Below are 16,851 nucleotides of genomic sequence, written 5' to 3'. Positions count from 1 at the left end.
TGACAGAGAGGCAGTCAAATTTACTTAGTGAAATCCACAAGTACTGTTACTTGGTTTTGTTCCTCCTGCATGGCCTCTGCCTGTGCTATTCTGTCCATTCACAGAGCGGCCAGGCTCCCCTTCTGTTAGGTCCGCAGCGCAGCAGTGGCTGAAGGAAGGATTAAGAGGGATGAGATGAGATATGTCCTATCGCCCTCTTTGTACGAAGCATTTTAAATCCACAAGTACTGTTACTTTGTTTTGTTCCTCTTGCAGGGTCAAGGCCAGGGCCTCTGCCTCTGCTATACTGTCCATCCAAAGAGAGGCCTTCTGTTACAGGTCTGCAGCGCAGCAGTGGCTGAAGGAAGAGGGAGAATGATGAGATGAGATAAGTGCTGCCTTCTCGCCCTCTTTGTATATACGAAGCATTTTATTAATTTACTAAAACGCACCTACCTATTAAATATTGAATGATCAAATATTGCCTTCTTTCTAATCAAAACGTACCCTAGAGTTTGTTTTCTCAATCACATTACCTTTGCAACTGTTATTTCATGATAACTGCAAGCAAATCAACTTCAATCTAACATGATTTTGGTTGCAACTTTATTTAACATGCGAAAGCAAGCCCCTTAACTATGTTTAGAATAATGCTATAACTATGTGAAAATCCTATTGCGAGCTGATTTATAAATCATGTAACATACATATATGTGAAAACTCGATATGTCAGACTTAAGTGTGAATTTCACATTTAGACATAAAAATTCATTGTAAGATTATCTTAAGACATCCAAGTCAAACTTACAGGACTAGTTTTATCAACTGAGTTTAATTTGTTTGTGGTCATGAAATAACAGGTCCAAAGGTACGTACTGTCGGTACAAAAAGAAAGTTAGTAATAAAAATCATAGTTAAGTTACTTTTTCCAAGAGCTAGCGTGTTTCACACCTGGATATGCATCGATGCTTTGCTAGCGATGGTTATTATTTGTGGGGGCTGCTGAGACATTGCTGCTCTGGCCAGGCCCTTCCACTGACACTCAATATTTAATGTTAAGGGAAGGGAAGGGCTCTCACTCAAATTATTGGGGCATCTCATGTCCTCTTCTGTTTCCCATCTTCCAACTGCTTCCTTCCCACTGCACACGATTCACCATTACTTCTTCCCCTCAAGCTTTCCTTCTGTTTACCGTGGCGTCCATGGCTTCTGCGAAGCTACTCAGATCTCACTCTCTTCCTTGCCAGTGGCAGTGCTTTTGAATCGAGGCCAGGCCAGACCAGACCAGAACCCACTTGTTCAACCCGATTAAATCAGAACCCGAGCCTAATTAAAACGGATTTTGGACCCTATATCAACTTTCTTTATATTTGAAACGACCTGCTGCTTTTCATTTAATAAAAGACCCCAAGACAGAAAAGTAAAAGTTTAAAGAACCGGAAGCGTCAACTTCTTCTGCTGGTTTCTTCCACAAAGCCGATCGATGCAGCTGGAATATGGAGTCAATTCCCGGTTCGAAAGTGACAAGCAGCGATGCAACTGGAATATGAAGTCAATAAAATCCCGGTACGAAGGTGACACACAGCGACATGATATATAGATCTAGTTACGTTGAGCAAGTCTTACTTCAAAGTGTTGAAAAGGCAGCAGTCAACGGAGAGCCAAACCTTTGACCATCAACCGAAGATACCGACCTTAGCTCCCCCCTCTCTTTAATTTGCTTCCGAGTTCCGACTCGTCTAACCGATCCAATCGACCTGACTTCGTCAAATTGACTGAACCAGCTAGTTGGTCTGGTTCAGTTCAGTTTTAACCCTATCATCTCAGTGGTAATATACGATCGACACGCGTTTGTGGCCCCTCCGCCACTGCTGCTATTTAAAAGCGCCCCTCTGCTGCTCCCTCCATTGCCATTTCGAAGAAGAATCCAACGAAACAACGGCTGCACTGCATTTCAGCCACCACCCCCATTAACGACCTCCATCGAGCTCAGAGATGTGCAACCCTACTGCTACTGCACGTCCCAAGGCTCATCTTTCGGCCACCCATGACGATCTGCATCGCCATCCCACTCTCTCCGAGGTACGTAATGTGGATATATTTGTAGATAAATGCAATGATGAATTTAATTTGTTTTTCTTTCACATCGCATGCACGTAATTGTAATGGAATTGATCGAGTTGTTGTTTGATTAGTTGGCGGAGGAGATGCGGGCGGTCGGGAAGATCTCGGTGCCGGCGGCGGTCACCGGCCTGATGCTCTATTCGCGCGGAATGATCTCGATGCTGTTCCTCGGGTACCTCGGCGACTTCGAGCTCGCCGCCGGGTCGCTGGCGATCGGGTTTGCTAATATCACTGGTTACGCTGTGCTCTCGGGTCTGGCGATGGGGATGGAACCCATCTGCGCGCAGGCCTTCGGCGCCGACCGGCGCCGGCTCCTCGGCCTCACCCTGCAGCGCGCCACTCTGCTCCTCCTCTCCGCCTCGCTCCCGATCGCCTTCCTCTGGTTCAACGCCCGCACCATCCTCCTCCGCTGCGGCCAGGACCCGGAGATTGCGACGGCAGCGCAGGTGTTCGTCGCGGCCGCCTCGCCGGACCTCCTCCTCCTCTCCTTACTCCACCCGCTCCGCGTCTTCCTCCGCTCGCAGAACATCACCCTCCCAGTCACTTACTGCTCCTCTTTCTGCGTGGCGCTCCATGGCCCGCTTACGTACCTTCTCGCAGTTCGCCTCCGCCTCGGCATAGTTGGCGTGGCGGCAGCCATGGTGTGGACCAACCTCAACCTCCTTGTCTGCCTCCTCTTCTTCGTCCTTCTCTCTAGATCCTGCCGCGATACGTGTCCCGGCGGTGGAGTTGGCTTCCTCTCCGGCGAGTGCTTCCGTGGGTGGCCAGCTCTGCTCCGCCTTGCGGCGCCGTCTTGTGTCTCCGTCTGCCTCGAGTGGTGGTGGTACGAGCTGATGATCCTCCTCAGTGGCCTGCTCGCACACCCCCGCGCTGCCGTGGCCTCCATGGGCATCCTCATCCAGACCACCTCCCTCGTCTACGTCTTCCCCAACGCGCTCAGCTTCGGCGTCTCCACCCGCGTTGGCAACGTCCTAGGCGCCAACCGCCCGGCTAAGGCCCGCGCCGCCGCTGCTGCCGCCCTCGCCGCAGCCCTCGGCCTCGGCCTCGCCGCCACCGCCTTCACCGCCTCCATGCGCCACCAGTGGGGACGCCTCTTCACCCGCGACCCCGAAATCCTCCACCTCACCACTCTCGCGCTCCCCATCGCCGGTCTCTGTGAGCTCGGCAACTGCCCACAGACGGCCGGTTGCGGCGTCCTCAGAGGCAGCGCCCGCCCAGCCACCGGCGCCAACATCAACCTTGGCTCCTTCTACTTGGTCGGCATGCCGGTGGCAATCCTCCTCAGCTTCGTCGGAAAAATGGGCTTGCCGGGGCTGTGGCTGGGGCTCCTTTCGGCGCAGGCCACGTGCGCCGCCCTCATGACCGGCGCCGTCGCCAAAACAAATTGGGCATTGGAAGCAGAGCGCGCCAGACGCTTAACCGACTCTTCTTCTTCTCCTCCTTCAATCATTCCAATTGCTAATTGCAATGACATAATTCCAATTACCCCAATAACTACTTTGTCTCCCATCTCCGTGGAAGCCGAGAAGACGAAGACCACCCCAACACTAGAAGACATTCTAACCATCATTAATGATGGTGATCCAGAAACAGCTCCTCTCATTCTCCCCCTCCCTCTCCCTCTCCCTGTGAATTAAATTCTTTTGCATTTTTGTGGTTTTGATCATGATATAATTTGCCAGCGTACCTAATTCCTCTGTTAATTTTCTCATCGTCTTTGTTGTTGTTGTTGTCTTCTTCTAATGGATCGGATTGAGGGGAAAGCTAATGAATGAAGTAAGAGAGACAGCCACTCTCTAAAGCTACCACTTTTGAAGCGGCTCACCAATTGGAAAGCAGATCAGATGCATCTCTTTTAGCTCTTTTAGCATTCATTGCCTTCTGTCATTTAATGTCATGCGTTGGCGTTGCACTTGTCTTAACTAATTACCGCACAATATGCCACCAAAAGACAATCTTTCTCCCCTTGTTCTCATACAACTTAATTAAGAGCATTTTAATAAATAAATATTGAAAAAATAAATAGCTATTTGTATGTTTTAATATATGTTATTCCTACAGAGTAAACACATCTATCTATCTCTCTCTCACGCGCACACACACACCGTATCTCTCTAACCCGAGACTAGGGTTATACCCTTTGCTTTGCCACGTAGTATCTATTGTTGACTAATTTGGGACTTTTCTTGCCACGTAGGACTAAGAGATGTTTACTGGATCACAAGAGCATTTTAATAAATATTGAAAAAATAAATAGCTATTTGTATGTTTTAATATATGTTATTCCTACGGAGTAAACACATCTATCTATCTATATATATTATATTATACTACTGGTTTAATCCTTTGTTATTAACAAATACTATTTGTCACATTGTTTTTTTTTCTTCTCCTTATTTTATACACGCTTGCATAGAAAGTCCTATGAGTGTTCTAGTTATTGAGTTCGTCCATGCAATTGAGATGGCGATGATGATCATGAACATGTTGTAAGTGGTTCAACTAATGATTTTTATCAACATGCATGAATTGGTTGGACAAAAGGAAACCACAGTGAAAAGATAGCAAAACTAGGTATAACAAAAAAGCATGCATGAATTGGGGAACACGTATGTCAAACATGAACGACCTATTCAGACAAATGATGCAAGTGTTTCAAAAGAGAAGAGAGGGTGATGCTTGTCACCACTTATATATGTTTTAATTTGTTCGCAATCCTGTCAAATTTCTATGACTGAGTGGGCACTGTCACTTTCACCCCAAGCTAATTAAGTTAGATGACCTCTCACGTAACGAACCAATAAGAAAAAAAAACATATTTAAGCAGACCGATGATCGATCCGTGATGATGTTAATCAGATTATTAATTTCTCATTTGTGTGGGCTTACATATTAATTAACAACTCACAGTTGTGGACAAATTCGATAGAGTACTGATCTTAATTGCGAATGTAATTACTTGTTATTGAATGTGGGTTCAATTCTATGGGTGGAACCCATTAAATTTGATATCGTTTTTATATATATATTTATTCACGCCCTTCTTTGTTCAGGGCATTGACACACGTTTTAATTAATTTACTTTTTCTTTTCTGACTCGACGCTCATTTTAGAGGGGGAAAACTATATATATATATATATATATATATATATATATATATATATATATATATATATATATATATATACGGTTTTGATTAGCTTTTCTTTAATTATGTCATTCATTTAATTAATAATATTAATACATGTAAAGGTAAATAGCTAGGGGATCCCTAAGCTAGGGCTCTAAGTCCACCAATCATTTTAGAGGGGGAAAACTATATATATATATATATATATATATATATATATGCTTGAGGAATAATCTGTCTAGTCATGCCCATGAGCTGTGTTTAGGTTGGATAAGGTATGAACCTCTTTGGCCAGTTTTATTTATTTATTCGCAAGTGTCCAGGCTCGACTCTATCACCATAAAGATATATATATCATTCAATCACAAAATGTACTTTCTTTTTCGAATTGAACTTTTCCAATTAGAAAGTCCATGGCCTTATCTCTATCCACATGATCAAAATGTAAAATATATATATTCTTTAATTTTCACTATGACACTCGAGCAAACACTTAACTCGCACAGCATGCATTCTTCATGCACAGGCACGAGCTATATATATATTATTGGTCATCAAATTAAAGCGCTGAGAAACACGACTTGTTTTCTCTAGAAAGTAGGTACAATACGTAGTAGTGATGGAAATTAACACATGAACCGACGCCCGGGTATTGCCCAAGGATAAGCTTGGACCAATAATCCACAACCATAGAGCAGTATACGTACGCGAGATGCATAGTATAGATTTTTTTTAGTCGAAATATATCTATGGACGGGACTCAACCGTGCGTGGGAGTTAAGAAAATGGAGTCAACCGTACCTTTAGTTGTCGACCATATAAGAAAACAAGCCAGCGTTCACATGAACAAATTACAAATCAAGAAAACTGGCTTCGATTTGTCAAAGACTAGACATTAATGAATCAAGCTAAGATTGATATATGCACCCAAACTTATTAGCACAATTAATTGATGGTGAAAACGAGAGGGAGGGACTAGGGAGGGTGAGAAGAAATTAAAGACCATGGACACATCGAATCAGTCGAGTTCATGCTGATGTTGACTAAGCGGATGCCAGTGGTCGTTAGAGTACTGTAACTAATTATCGAAGAAATTAAATTAAAGAAGAACGCGTAAGAATATGGAAATGTAATAGCTAGATACATACAATCTGATCTGATCGACATTTTTTATGAATTCATTCATTCACATTCAGTATTAATTTATATAGTCTAATTTAATTTGCTAAGAGTACTGAGTATGTGACTTTAGTTGGGAGTCACACACACGAGCAACGCAGGGCAAAAGCCCAGCGGGCCTTTCAGCCATAGTCAGAGCAGGGGCCGATCGAGTCAATTATATTAATTATAAATATCTAAATCAACATCAGTAAATTATATATATATATGCAGTAGGGTGCATGTGGACAAGTTAAGCTGACTGACCAAACAAGCTAAGCGTGGGAAATTATACGCGATGCTGCATGCCGGCCGTCCGTTTTTGACAAACGACGCTCTCCATTTTCTGCTTTCAGACTTGAGACAGCAACTCCATCGATCGATCGGCCGGAGGAAGAAGCCGACAGTGGACTCACTGCTCGATCGAGCAGTACTGATCGATCGAGCGTAGCAGTTGGATATATCCAGCAATTTGGCATGCATATATGTTCTTGGAACAACGTAACGTCGACCAAGAAATAGATAATTAATATAATCAACCCAACTTGTTCTAATCAATCTGTAAATATAATTAACCAGCCATGCACCTTAGCTTTCTCTTCGGATACAAACGTACATACATACATATTCACTTTAATTTTTCAAGTTGGTAGGGACAGTACTGCACTCGGTTAATTATATTTAATTTCTGCTTCTCCGATATATATATTCACTGGCTAGCTATATATATAATATAGCTCAGTCAGTCACTTTTGGATTGGAGTAATTGCACCCAGCTGGGCCAGGCCAATGTAATGTTTTCAAGACCGGACCCCCATTAGACCTGCCGATTCGTATGAATCGATCGCGACTTAGCAGAGCAAATGGTTCGATCTGCTCTGCTCGACACATTAATTGAATGTAGTCGAGGGGAGGGGACAATATAATGGGACATATATGCATGCATGTTTAAGCAATGCAACAAGATCGATTAATTCAATCTTCTTCTTCTTCATTCACTTCAATCTTCCTATAAATTAAATTGTATTTCAGGTCATTACATTACGTAGCTTCATATATATATATATATAGCTAGTTGTTGTTTCTTAAGACATGCGGATCAGTTATCCACTATATATAGACATGTTAGTAATGTTAAAATATCTAAAAATAAAACATTTGATGTTCGATGAGTGTATATCGTCTCTCTATATATATCTTCCATCGTGCTAGCTAAAGAAAGAATGGCAAAACTTAATTTGCTTCCACGACCCATCCGAAACAATCACAATTAAACCCCAGAACTAGAACCGAAAGAAAGAAAGAAAGATTGGCTCTAAAAAGGATCCCTACGCATGCACCATAAATTCTAGTGGCGCCCTTTTGTTATTGCACCATCAAGTGTATTTAAACCCACTAATGTCAAATTCAATGCATATATATATATATATATATAGCAACAGTGGTATGCAGGGTTCATAATACTTCGATTGAATTTAATTTTTAATGATTTTACAGCTGCTAATTAATAATTGTTGCAGGCTTTGAGTAAGTTAATTACGATACTGATCGTCCCACAGTCACAGACTGGACAGCGTACGCTTAATATTATTACCCGCACATGCCTGCGCTCCTACAGCTCAACAACTAATTGCTAGCTAGTGCTCCATGGGACATTTATATTAATCCTAGCTACTCGATTAAGTCGATCGAATCATGTGTTATAATAATCAGATCCAAATTAATTAATTAATTAATGTTCTGTACAAAAATGACCTAGCTAATTAATTCCGTCATTAGTTATAACTCACTATTATTTATTTCAAAATAAATGATTAAGTAGTTGCATGATAATTAATTACGATTGTGAAGTCCTCTGGCCGATCGACAGCTATCATCACGCATCATATTCGTGATAGGAACGGAAGTGACCAAGTACCCTGATTAAACTAATAAATAAATTATATATATTTATATATCTGTGAGTACTTTACAGCCGCAACAAATCCGGATTTGTCGCGTTGACTGCAATTTTATAATCAATAGGACTTTTCATTTCTGCAATAGGATGATTGAAGTGACGAATCGACGTTCCATATTTCGGCTCCTTTACTTTCAGACTGAAAATTTTAATTATATATTAATTACCCACTAATAGTCAACTACTCTTATTTGCTTCAAAAATTAGATTACAATATTTTGGGTCGTTATTAGGTCTAATCTAAAAAGTTGTTCAACACACGGCAGCCAACTTTTTTCGTACGTTTAGACGAAGGAAAGGGTTGACAATTAACTCATTGACTATTTCCGAAATTGAATTGGCAGAATGAGTATTTGTCTTGGATTTGAATTCGATTGGATAGTAGTGAAGGAGACGTTTAGATATCCAAATTTATTGTCAACTATAAATCATTAAATTCATTAAAAAGATGGCATTCATAAGTTTGCAGAACAGGTTGATTAATAAATATATATATATTTGAAATCAGTCCTCCATACTTCATAATGTTTCATATATGTCCTTCATCAAAAGATGAAATCTAGCATACAACGATTTCACACAGTTGGTCCCACAATTATATGTGAGGAGATAAATTAAAAAATTACAAGTTAATTACTATAAACAAAATTATTATTTCGACTTTATTAAAATTTAATCTTTATCTATTTCAATAAATCTATTCAATAATAATTAATTCAATCATGTCCAAAAACACATATACATCCTAAATCCTTATCTATTGCATAACAAAATATTGATAATATTAATATGTGAAAAATAATACAATAAAATAAAAATGTTTTTAACTGGTCCAGGCTTGGGGAAGAGCCCAAACAGTGCTCCTCAGACTCGTAGAACTCTCTCAAGAGTCAAGCCATCTCGTCACGTGCGCCTCGAAGGATCACAAGGCGGGGGTGGCACGTGACTGTGGGACCCTATCCGTTCGCGAGCCGCCAAATCCCGCCGCCTCGACCTAAACGCGAGCCGAAGGGTCAGACCCGACCGCGACGTGTCGTTTATTTGCGGTCACTGACCCTCTTTGACCGGATGCCTTGCGCGTTGACTGACTACTTGCTGAGTCAGATACCTGTATGTTTTTTGTTAAATTACTTAAATTTAGGGAGCTCTTATTTTTTACTCCTTTGTTTTAAAGTGAGATTTATTATTATTTTGAGGTTTAAATGAAGGACATATATTTTAAAGATTCGGTAGGTATTTTCATTTATTGAGAAAATGTTTTTTTTAAAAAAAAATACCGTTTTTTAGAAAGCAAAGTTGTGTGCCAGTAGTTATTAAAAACAATTTGGAAGGCAATTAAAAAAATTTGTGGGTGAAGGAAAGTTATAAATATTTTAAATATTGGATCTTCCTTGCCTGTCTGTGTTGTTTCTTTTTTTCCCTCTTTTCTCGTTGAAGTCAACTCTTCCCGATCACAGACCCAGCTCCGCCTCCTCCCTCCTCCCTCCTCCCTCCCTCCCCCTCCTCATCCTTGCTCCTCCGGCGGATGACGCCACCGCAGACACCGCCACCCTGCCGGAGAGACGAAATCCCTAAATCCTCTTCCCTCTAACCCTACAAATCCCTCCTTTTTAATTCCGAGCTTTAATGTCCCGTTTCTCGGCCTGTTCGCTATTATGATCGCCATTATTAGGGAGGGCGAAGCGAGTGTGTGTGGGAGAGAAGGGGCAGTTGGCATCTGCTTTTGAGCATTTAATTGCAACCTCTTTACTCGCCCCGAAGGAGTAGCTGTAAGGGTCGCTTCTTCGGCGCGGGCCAACTTTTTTGGTTTACTTCACTTGTTCTTACTTCTTACACCTTCGCCTTTTTTTCGATCCCTCCCTTGTTTCGGCTTTTTTTGGTTATGTGTTTTTTTTCTCTGATTTGTCGCTGTAATAGAGGAGAAGCAGGGCAAGGAAGAGGGATTGAAGGGAAGGGATAAAGAATGTTGCTTGCAAAGCAGAGGTGGCAGGGACGGCGGTGATTGGCGGCCGCTATGCCCTATTTAGGATTGCCGCCCGATGGAGCGACCGTAGCCATGCGCGTCATCCTGATCGTCGCGCTGGTCTGTGCGGCCGTGCTGGCGGCTGCGGCGCAGAACCTGAGTTCGGCCGATCTCACGGGGCTTTATGGCCTCCGAGCCTCGCTCGGCCTCCGCGCGCGGAACTGGCCTCGCCGGGCGAACCCCTGCGCCTTCTGGGCCGGCGTCACCTGCAGCGCCAACGGCCGAGTCATCGGAATCGACCTCTCCGGGCTCCGCCGCACGCGGGTCGGGCGGCGTAATCCGCAGTTCGCCGTAGACGGGCTGAGGAATCTCACCCAGCTCCAATTTTTCAACGCCACCGGATTCGCCCTTCCCGGCCCCATTCCCGATTGGTTCGGCCGCGACCTTGCGCCGACCTTCGCCGTACTCGTCCTCCGCCACGCGTCCATTCTGGGTCGAATCCCTGATAGTCTAGGCAGCGCTTCGCAGATCACCATGCTCGACCTCGCCGGCAACAACATCACCGGAAACATCCCTCACGGGCTAGGTCAACTGGCCAACCTCATTCTCCTCGACCTCTCCTCCAACTCACTCTCCGGCGCCGTGCCGCTTTCTCTTGGCATGCTTAGGAACTTGAGCTCCCTCATCTTGGCGAACAATAGCCTCGATGAATCCATTCCTCCGCAGCTCGGCGATCTCTCCTCGCTCATGGTTCTTGACCTGAACTCCAACTCCCTCACCGGATCGCTCCCTGATGACCTAAGGAACCTAAGGAGCCTCCAAAATTTGACCTTGAGCCACAACTTGCTCTCAGGTCCTCTCTCTGACAATCTCTTTGCTGGTCTCACCCGGCTTCAGTCCGTCAAGCTAAGCCACAACAACTTCTCCGGGCCATTGCCCGACTCAGCCTGGTCTCTTTCTCGGCTATCAACTTTCGACGTCTCTCACAACAACCTCACCGGGGTACTCCCAGACATTATACCAGCTGTTGTGAACACCAGTGTCAGTGGCGTGCTCTTTGATCTGTCAAATAATCTTTACTATGGTCGCATCTCTTCTAGTTTTGTGAGCTTTTTAAACCAATTTCGAAATGTGGATGTATCGGTAAATTTCCTAGAAGGTGCCTTGGCATTTGAAAACTTGATCAGCAATGTCTCTTTAGGATTGAATTGCTTTCAAAATGCTACAAATCAAAGGAGTGCAGAGGTCTGTATGCAGTTCTATTCAGAGAGAGGGTTGCCTTACGATGGGGGTGCGACCACCCCAAGCCCTGCACCTTCAGGTACTCACAGGAGGAGGAATCGGAATTTGATATATATACTCATCGGGGCAATAGGTGGTGCTTTGGTTCTTGTAGCATTGGTTCTTTTACTGCTATGTTGTTGCAAGAGATCTGGTCGCCAGAATGCTGAACAGCAGCAAAGTAGGGAAGTCATAGCAGCCTCTTCTGATGGTGGAACCCTGGGTCCTGCTGTCCACGCCAATTTGTCAGCTGTAGGAGAGCCCTTCACTTATGAGCAGTTGGTCCAAGCTACTTCAGACTTCAGTGAGGAAAACCTTATCAAGCATGGACACTCAGGTGATATATTTCGTGGTGTTCTGGTAAGAGGGATTCCTATCGTTGTGAAGAGGATGGATTTGCAAAAGTTTAAGAGAGATGCTCCAGCTGGAGAGTTGGATTTGTTCTCCAAGGGTCTGCATGAACATTTGGTCCCATTTCTAGGCCACTGTTTGGAGAAGGAGAATGAGAAGTTCCTTATCTATAAATTTGTGCCAAACGGTGACCTCTCGTCAGCTTTGCAGAGGAAACCTGAGCTTGAAGAAGGGCTGCAGTCATTGGATTGGATAAAGAGATTGAAGATCGCAACAGGCATTGCTGAGGCTCTAAATTATCTTCATCATGAATGTTCGCCTTCACTCGTTCATAGGTAATGCAGTTATATAATTGCAGTAAAACCTGGTCACTCACTTTATCCATTCTCTTTTGTTTGATCTCTGTTTGACAAACAAGTTTCAAGAAACATATGATTAGCTTGTTAATTTTTCATTAGTTCTTTTTGTCAAGGTTGTTAGTGTGAACTCTCTGATACTTGATCTGATTGGTAGGCAAGGCACACCAAGTCTTATGTCTATGGTTTAAATAGAATTAGTTATTTGGATAGAATAAGTTGTGTTTAGGGTTTTTTAGGTTGTCTATAAATACATATAGTTTTCCCTTATGTAAAATATGACTTATAGGATATATTTTAGTGTATATATCATATCTAGTGCTTGTGAATTTTGGTTTTTGGATTTTGGATTTATGCATCTTATGTTCTCTTTATTACCATTACCTTAGAAGTGTGTTAGTGTCCTTGATTTCAAAGAACCAAGTTCATGCTAGTGCAAATAACCTTGTCAACTAGGAGTGGAAGTTTTCACTGGACTTCCTAAAGTAAATTTAGTTTTGTTCAATCCATGCTATTGGACGAGCATAACCAGTTTGAAGCTCTAGCTAATCTCTTGGTCTTTGCATTCCAACTGTCATATGTTTAATATTAGCTTTCAATCTGTCAATGAACACTGCGTTCACTTCTGATTTCTATTCTACATGTGATCAACAGTAAGCAGTGTGTCAATTTGGGATAAGCTACATTTCTAAATGGCATGCACTCACATTAAATAACCTCTATGATAAATAATCTACTGCGTCAAAATGTTCTAAGGTTCAGGTAGATGATTCTTGCTTAACCATGACCATCGCTTGATTTTTTTTACTCCTCATGATGGTCTATAAGATTGCCAATATCTTTTTCAATCATCCTATGTGGATAAGTGGTGCTCTCAGTACTTTCTGTGCCTGAGTAAGCATCTCCTCCAACTAAAGTCCTAAGCAGGCATTTTACATTATTCTTCTGCATCTGCATCTTTCTCTTAGCAAATAGAAATCATATATCTGAACCAAGTACAGTTATGTAAAATAATTAATATCTTCTAGTTATCATTTTATCCTTTTTTTTCTGAAGATATATGTGTTACGACCTAACAAATATTCTGTACTGCTGAGATGTGTCAAAATGACTACTACAATTCTAGATCCTGCTTTTGGTGAAATGGTGGGCTATCTTTCATCTACAATTCTTAGGCCTAGTTTAATTTGTGAAAATGGATTTTTTTGTCCAATGTTCATTTCAAAAAGTAGAATTTGAAAATTGAAATGAAAAATAAAATAAATATTTTTCATTAACTTTTTGACACTTGAAACACAAGTTTCATAGGGGAGCTCTCAAGGTCATCTTTTCCTGGAACATGACTCCGTGAACACAATTTACCATTTCCATTCAACCATGTAGCATGCCTGTTCCTTTTTGTTCAACTCTACTAAATGCAGTCTTATATTTATCTTCAATATATGGCTTATTTCTACATCAAAACAATTACTTCTTTTTTCTTTCTAGCATCTTGTCATTCTAACTTGAATTAAAAACTTCTGAATACTAGATAGGACTCAACCAAATCACACTGGATTATTCTACTCTGCAGTTGATTTCTTGTTGCTTTTGTTAAATTATAATGAATAGGATTTGTGTTGCAAGAACAGTTTAATATTTTGTTTTGTGTGGCAATTTTGCAGATAATTTCTGATAAGGATAGAGATTGATCAATCTCCTTCCACTTCTTAATTCATGATTAGTATTTTGAAATATCATTCTTATCATGGTTTGCCTTGTTGTAGAAGCCTCATTGTGAAAGAGGAAACCAAAATCTTGTGATCATGGAAGCTTGCTGCTCTCGGTCACAGAGTCTTTATGCTTCCGTTGTGTCCAGGGTGTCAAACTTGTTTCATCTACCGCTTGGCAGATGAAATGATAAGCTTTGCCTGCATTTATCGGCATGGAATAATTTTTAAAATCATATTCCATAGTCTTCTATAGGATGCCTAATTTTGCTTCCCACCTTCAACAAACACCTTCATATAGAAGCTAAAAATAATTCTTTCCTGAATATATATTTGAACCATGAACTATCACAATTCTTATTGTCTATGCTTTTCTTGTCGCTGGTCTGATTTCCTAAATGAATATTCCATGTCATGTTTTGGACTTCCTGATGTCAAACTAAATTCCTTACCATCTTTGTTCACAAGTTTTGTGGTGACATGAAATATTAATCCATGTCAACAGAAGTACCATATAATCTGTTTCATTATACTGCAATTTATTGTGATCACAGAGACATCCAAGCGAGCAGTATCCTTCTTGATGACAAATTTGAAGTCAGGCTTGGAAGTTTGAGTGAGATTTGTGCTCAGGAAGGCGAAGCACACCAAAACGTGTTCACGAGGCTTTTGAGACTATCACAGTAAGTTACTTTCATTTGCTAATAAATATAGAATTAAATCCTAGTTCCACCTGATTCTATATTTATTGGTTTGTGTATTAATCCGCAAAGATTTTTTTAGCTTCTTGGTTATCTATGTAATTTTTTTCCTTGGATATTTATCTTATCTTAGAAATACAGTAAGACACTTAAAAAGTTTTAAAAGTTATGTTACAATAATATATTCAGTGACAGATTAAGGTTTATTGATATCAATCTCAAAGATGTCAATTAATTTGGAGTAATTTTCATTCTCTTAAAAACTGAAGCATGTTGGTTGTCTGATAAAAAAGTGGGAATTGCTATCAAAATATTAGGGCATGTAAGAAAATGCCAATCTTTTTTTCTAGGAGGAGTTCATACTTGTTACAGTACGTTGATTTAAAATTTTTTCTCGCTAAACTCTCATTTAGCTTGTTTCATTCTGACAAAATCTTCTCTTCTTCGGTGAACAGGACATCAGAACATGGAATTTCTGGTAAGGGACCTTCTGAAACTCCTTTTCTTTCCTAGTTTGATCGTGTCGTTTAGTTCTTAGCTGTTCTCTCTTGTGCTTGAATTTGCAGGGCCTCCTGCAACATGTGCATATGATGTATACTGCTTGGGGAAGGTATTGCTTGAGCTGGTCACTGGCAAGCTCGGAATCAGTGGCTCGAACGATGCTGCAGCGAATGACTGGCTCGACCACACACTTCAGTACATCAATGTGTATGAGAAGGAACTGGTGACAAAAATAGTTGATCCGTTCCTCGTCGTGGATGAGGATCACCTGGAGGAGGTCTGGGCCATGGCAATTGTTGCAAAGTCTTGCCTGAATCCAAAGCCGAATAAGCGCCCGCCCGTTCGATACATTCTCAAAGCATTGGAAAACCCTCTGAAGGTAGTAAGGGAAGACAACAATTCGGGCTCGGCCAGGCTTCGGGCTACTTCATCGAGGGGATCGTGGAATGCTGCATTCATGGGGAGTTGGGGGCGCAGTTCATCGGAGATTGTATCGGTGCCGGGGCAACTAAGAGAGGATCAAACTCTAAAGCGTTCAGGCACTAGCAGGTCTCAAGGAAGCGGAGGGGAGCAGTCATTCTCACGCAAGAGGCCTTCTAGGGAGATATTCCCAGAGCCTTCAGGTATACGTGACATGGAGGATTGACAAGAAAAGGTCCTTTTGTTTTGTTTTCGGATTCGGGTAAATAACATCCTGATTCGAGTTCGAGTTCGAGTTCGAGTTCTCGACTATCGGCATCCAATCCACTGCCGCGAAGAATCAGCAAGCCTCAGGTTCAGATTGATATGTGTTGCTTCTTCATCTTTGCTCTCACTTGTGCATTATTCACACATTTGTGTTGGCACAGCTGATCCTCCAGGCAGGAGGCTCGAGGATTTGTAGTCATATGGAGCTGACGGGGGATTAGAGTGATAGAGATGCTAATTCTTTTTCTTCTTTCCTGTTTTGCTGTTTCTTCTTGCTCTCTCTTCTTTGATGCTAGGTATAAAACGAGATGAAATTCTTTTCTCGTGTAATTTTTCTGTATATTGGATTAATTCTCCTTTCTATCATTTTGGAGATGGATTCTCGAAACTTGACTTAGATTTAGGCTGGCTCTCTCAGATTTAGGCTCGTGTGCCTCAGAAAAAGGGCGGCCTTCCATATTTTAGTCTTTAGTAGTTTTATTTTATAAAAATAAAATAAAATCTTCATCTTCATTAACATTATTAATTTTTCCGAATACAATAACAAATATATTATATTTTGTATCATGTCATTTTCTTATTAAATAAAATTATAATGTTACGAGATAAGAGTGATGGATAACACAAGAGTTTAAACATATTTTTGTTAAAACTCTAGAAAACTTTTAAAGAAGAAGATAAACTCGGAAATGATATTTTCCATGGAAATAATCCTTTACAAAATAACCAACAAAAAAGAAAAGAAAACAAACCAACCAATTGATGCATTGGCAGAAGAAAAAAAAAAAACCAATGCAAGAAAAAGGTAGGTAGGGTCTCACCGCTGGAATTATCCGTCAAGAGCTCCGAGACGAAGCTGACAAGCCATGAGGAATCGACGATGGCGAGGTAGTAGAGCGCTCCTCCACCATGAAGTCCTCCGTTTGCTGCCGCCGCTGCTGGAACTGCTT

The 16,851-nt window shown here is 41.6% G+C and overlaps 1 protein-coding gene and 1 pseudogene across 2 annotated transcripts; both read left to right on the top strand.

Moving 5' to 3' along the window:
* The first annotated feature begins 1,475 nt into the window (after positions 1-1,475).
* Positions 1,476-3,740, top strand: LOC141838335 (protein DETOXIFICATION 48-like; annotated as a pseudogene).
* A 6,091-nt stretch (positions 3,741-9,831) lies between these two features.
* Positions 9,832-16,298, top strand: LOC141839383 (putative LRR receptor-like serine/threonine-protein kinase At2g16250). Of its 2 annotated transcripts, XR_012602689.1 has the most exons (5): positions 9,832-12,282; positions 14,567-14,695; positions 15,169-15,191; positions 15,280-15,988; positions 16,063-16,298. XR_012602689.1 is itself a non-coding variant. In XM_074727115.1 (4 exons), the coding sequence occupies exons 1-4, from the start codon at positions 10,367-10,369 to the stop codon at positions 15,858-15,860; spliced, it is 2,649 nt and encodes an 882-aa protein (XP_074583216.1). In that variant the 5' UTR covers positions 9,832-10,366; the 3' UTR covers positions 15,861-16,298. The 2 variants fall into 2 exon arrangements, 1 of the variants encoding a protein (XP_074583216.1); XM_074727115.1 differs by having other exon boundaries at positions 15,280-16,298.
* Positions 16,299-16,851: the final 553 nt, after the last annotated feature.

The sequence above is a fragment of the Curcuma longa genome, chromosome 11, assembly GCF_044706935.1.
Source record: "Curcuma longa cultivar G26 ecotype Majalengka, Jawa Barat chromosome 11, ITB_CL_G26_1.1, whole genome shotgun sequence".
NCBI lineage: Eukaryota > Viridiplantae > Streptophyta > Magnoliopsida > Zingiberales > Zingiberaceae > Curcuma > Curcuma longa.
This window is presented reverse-complemented; position numbering and strand designations above follow the sequence as displayed.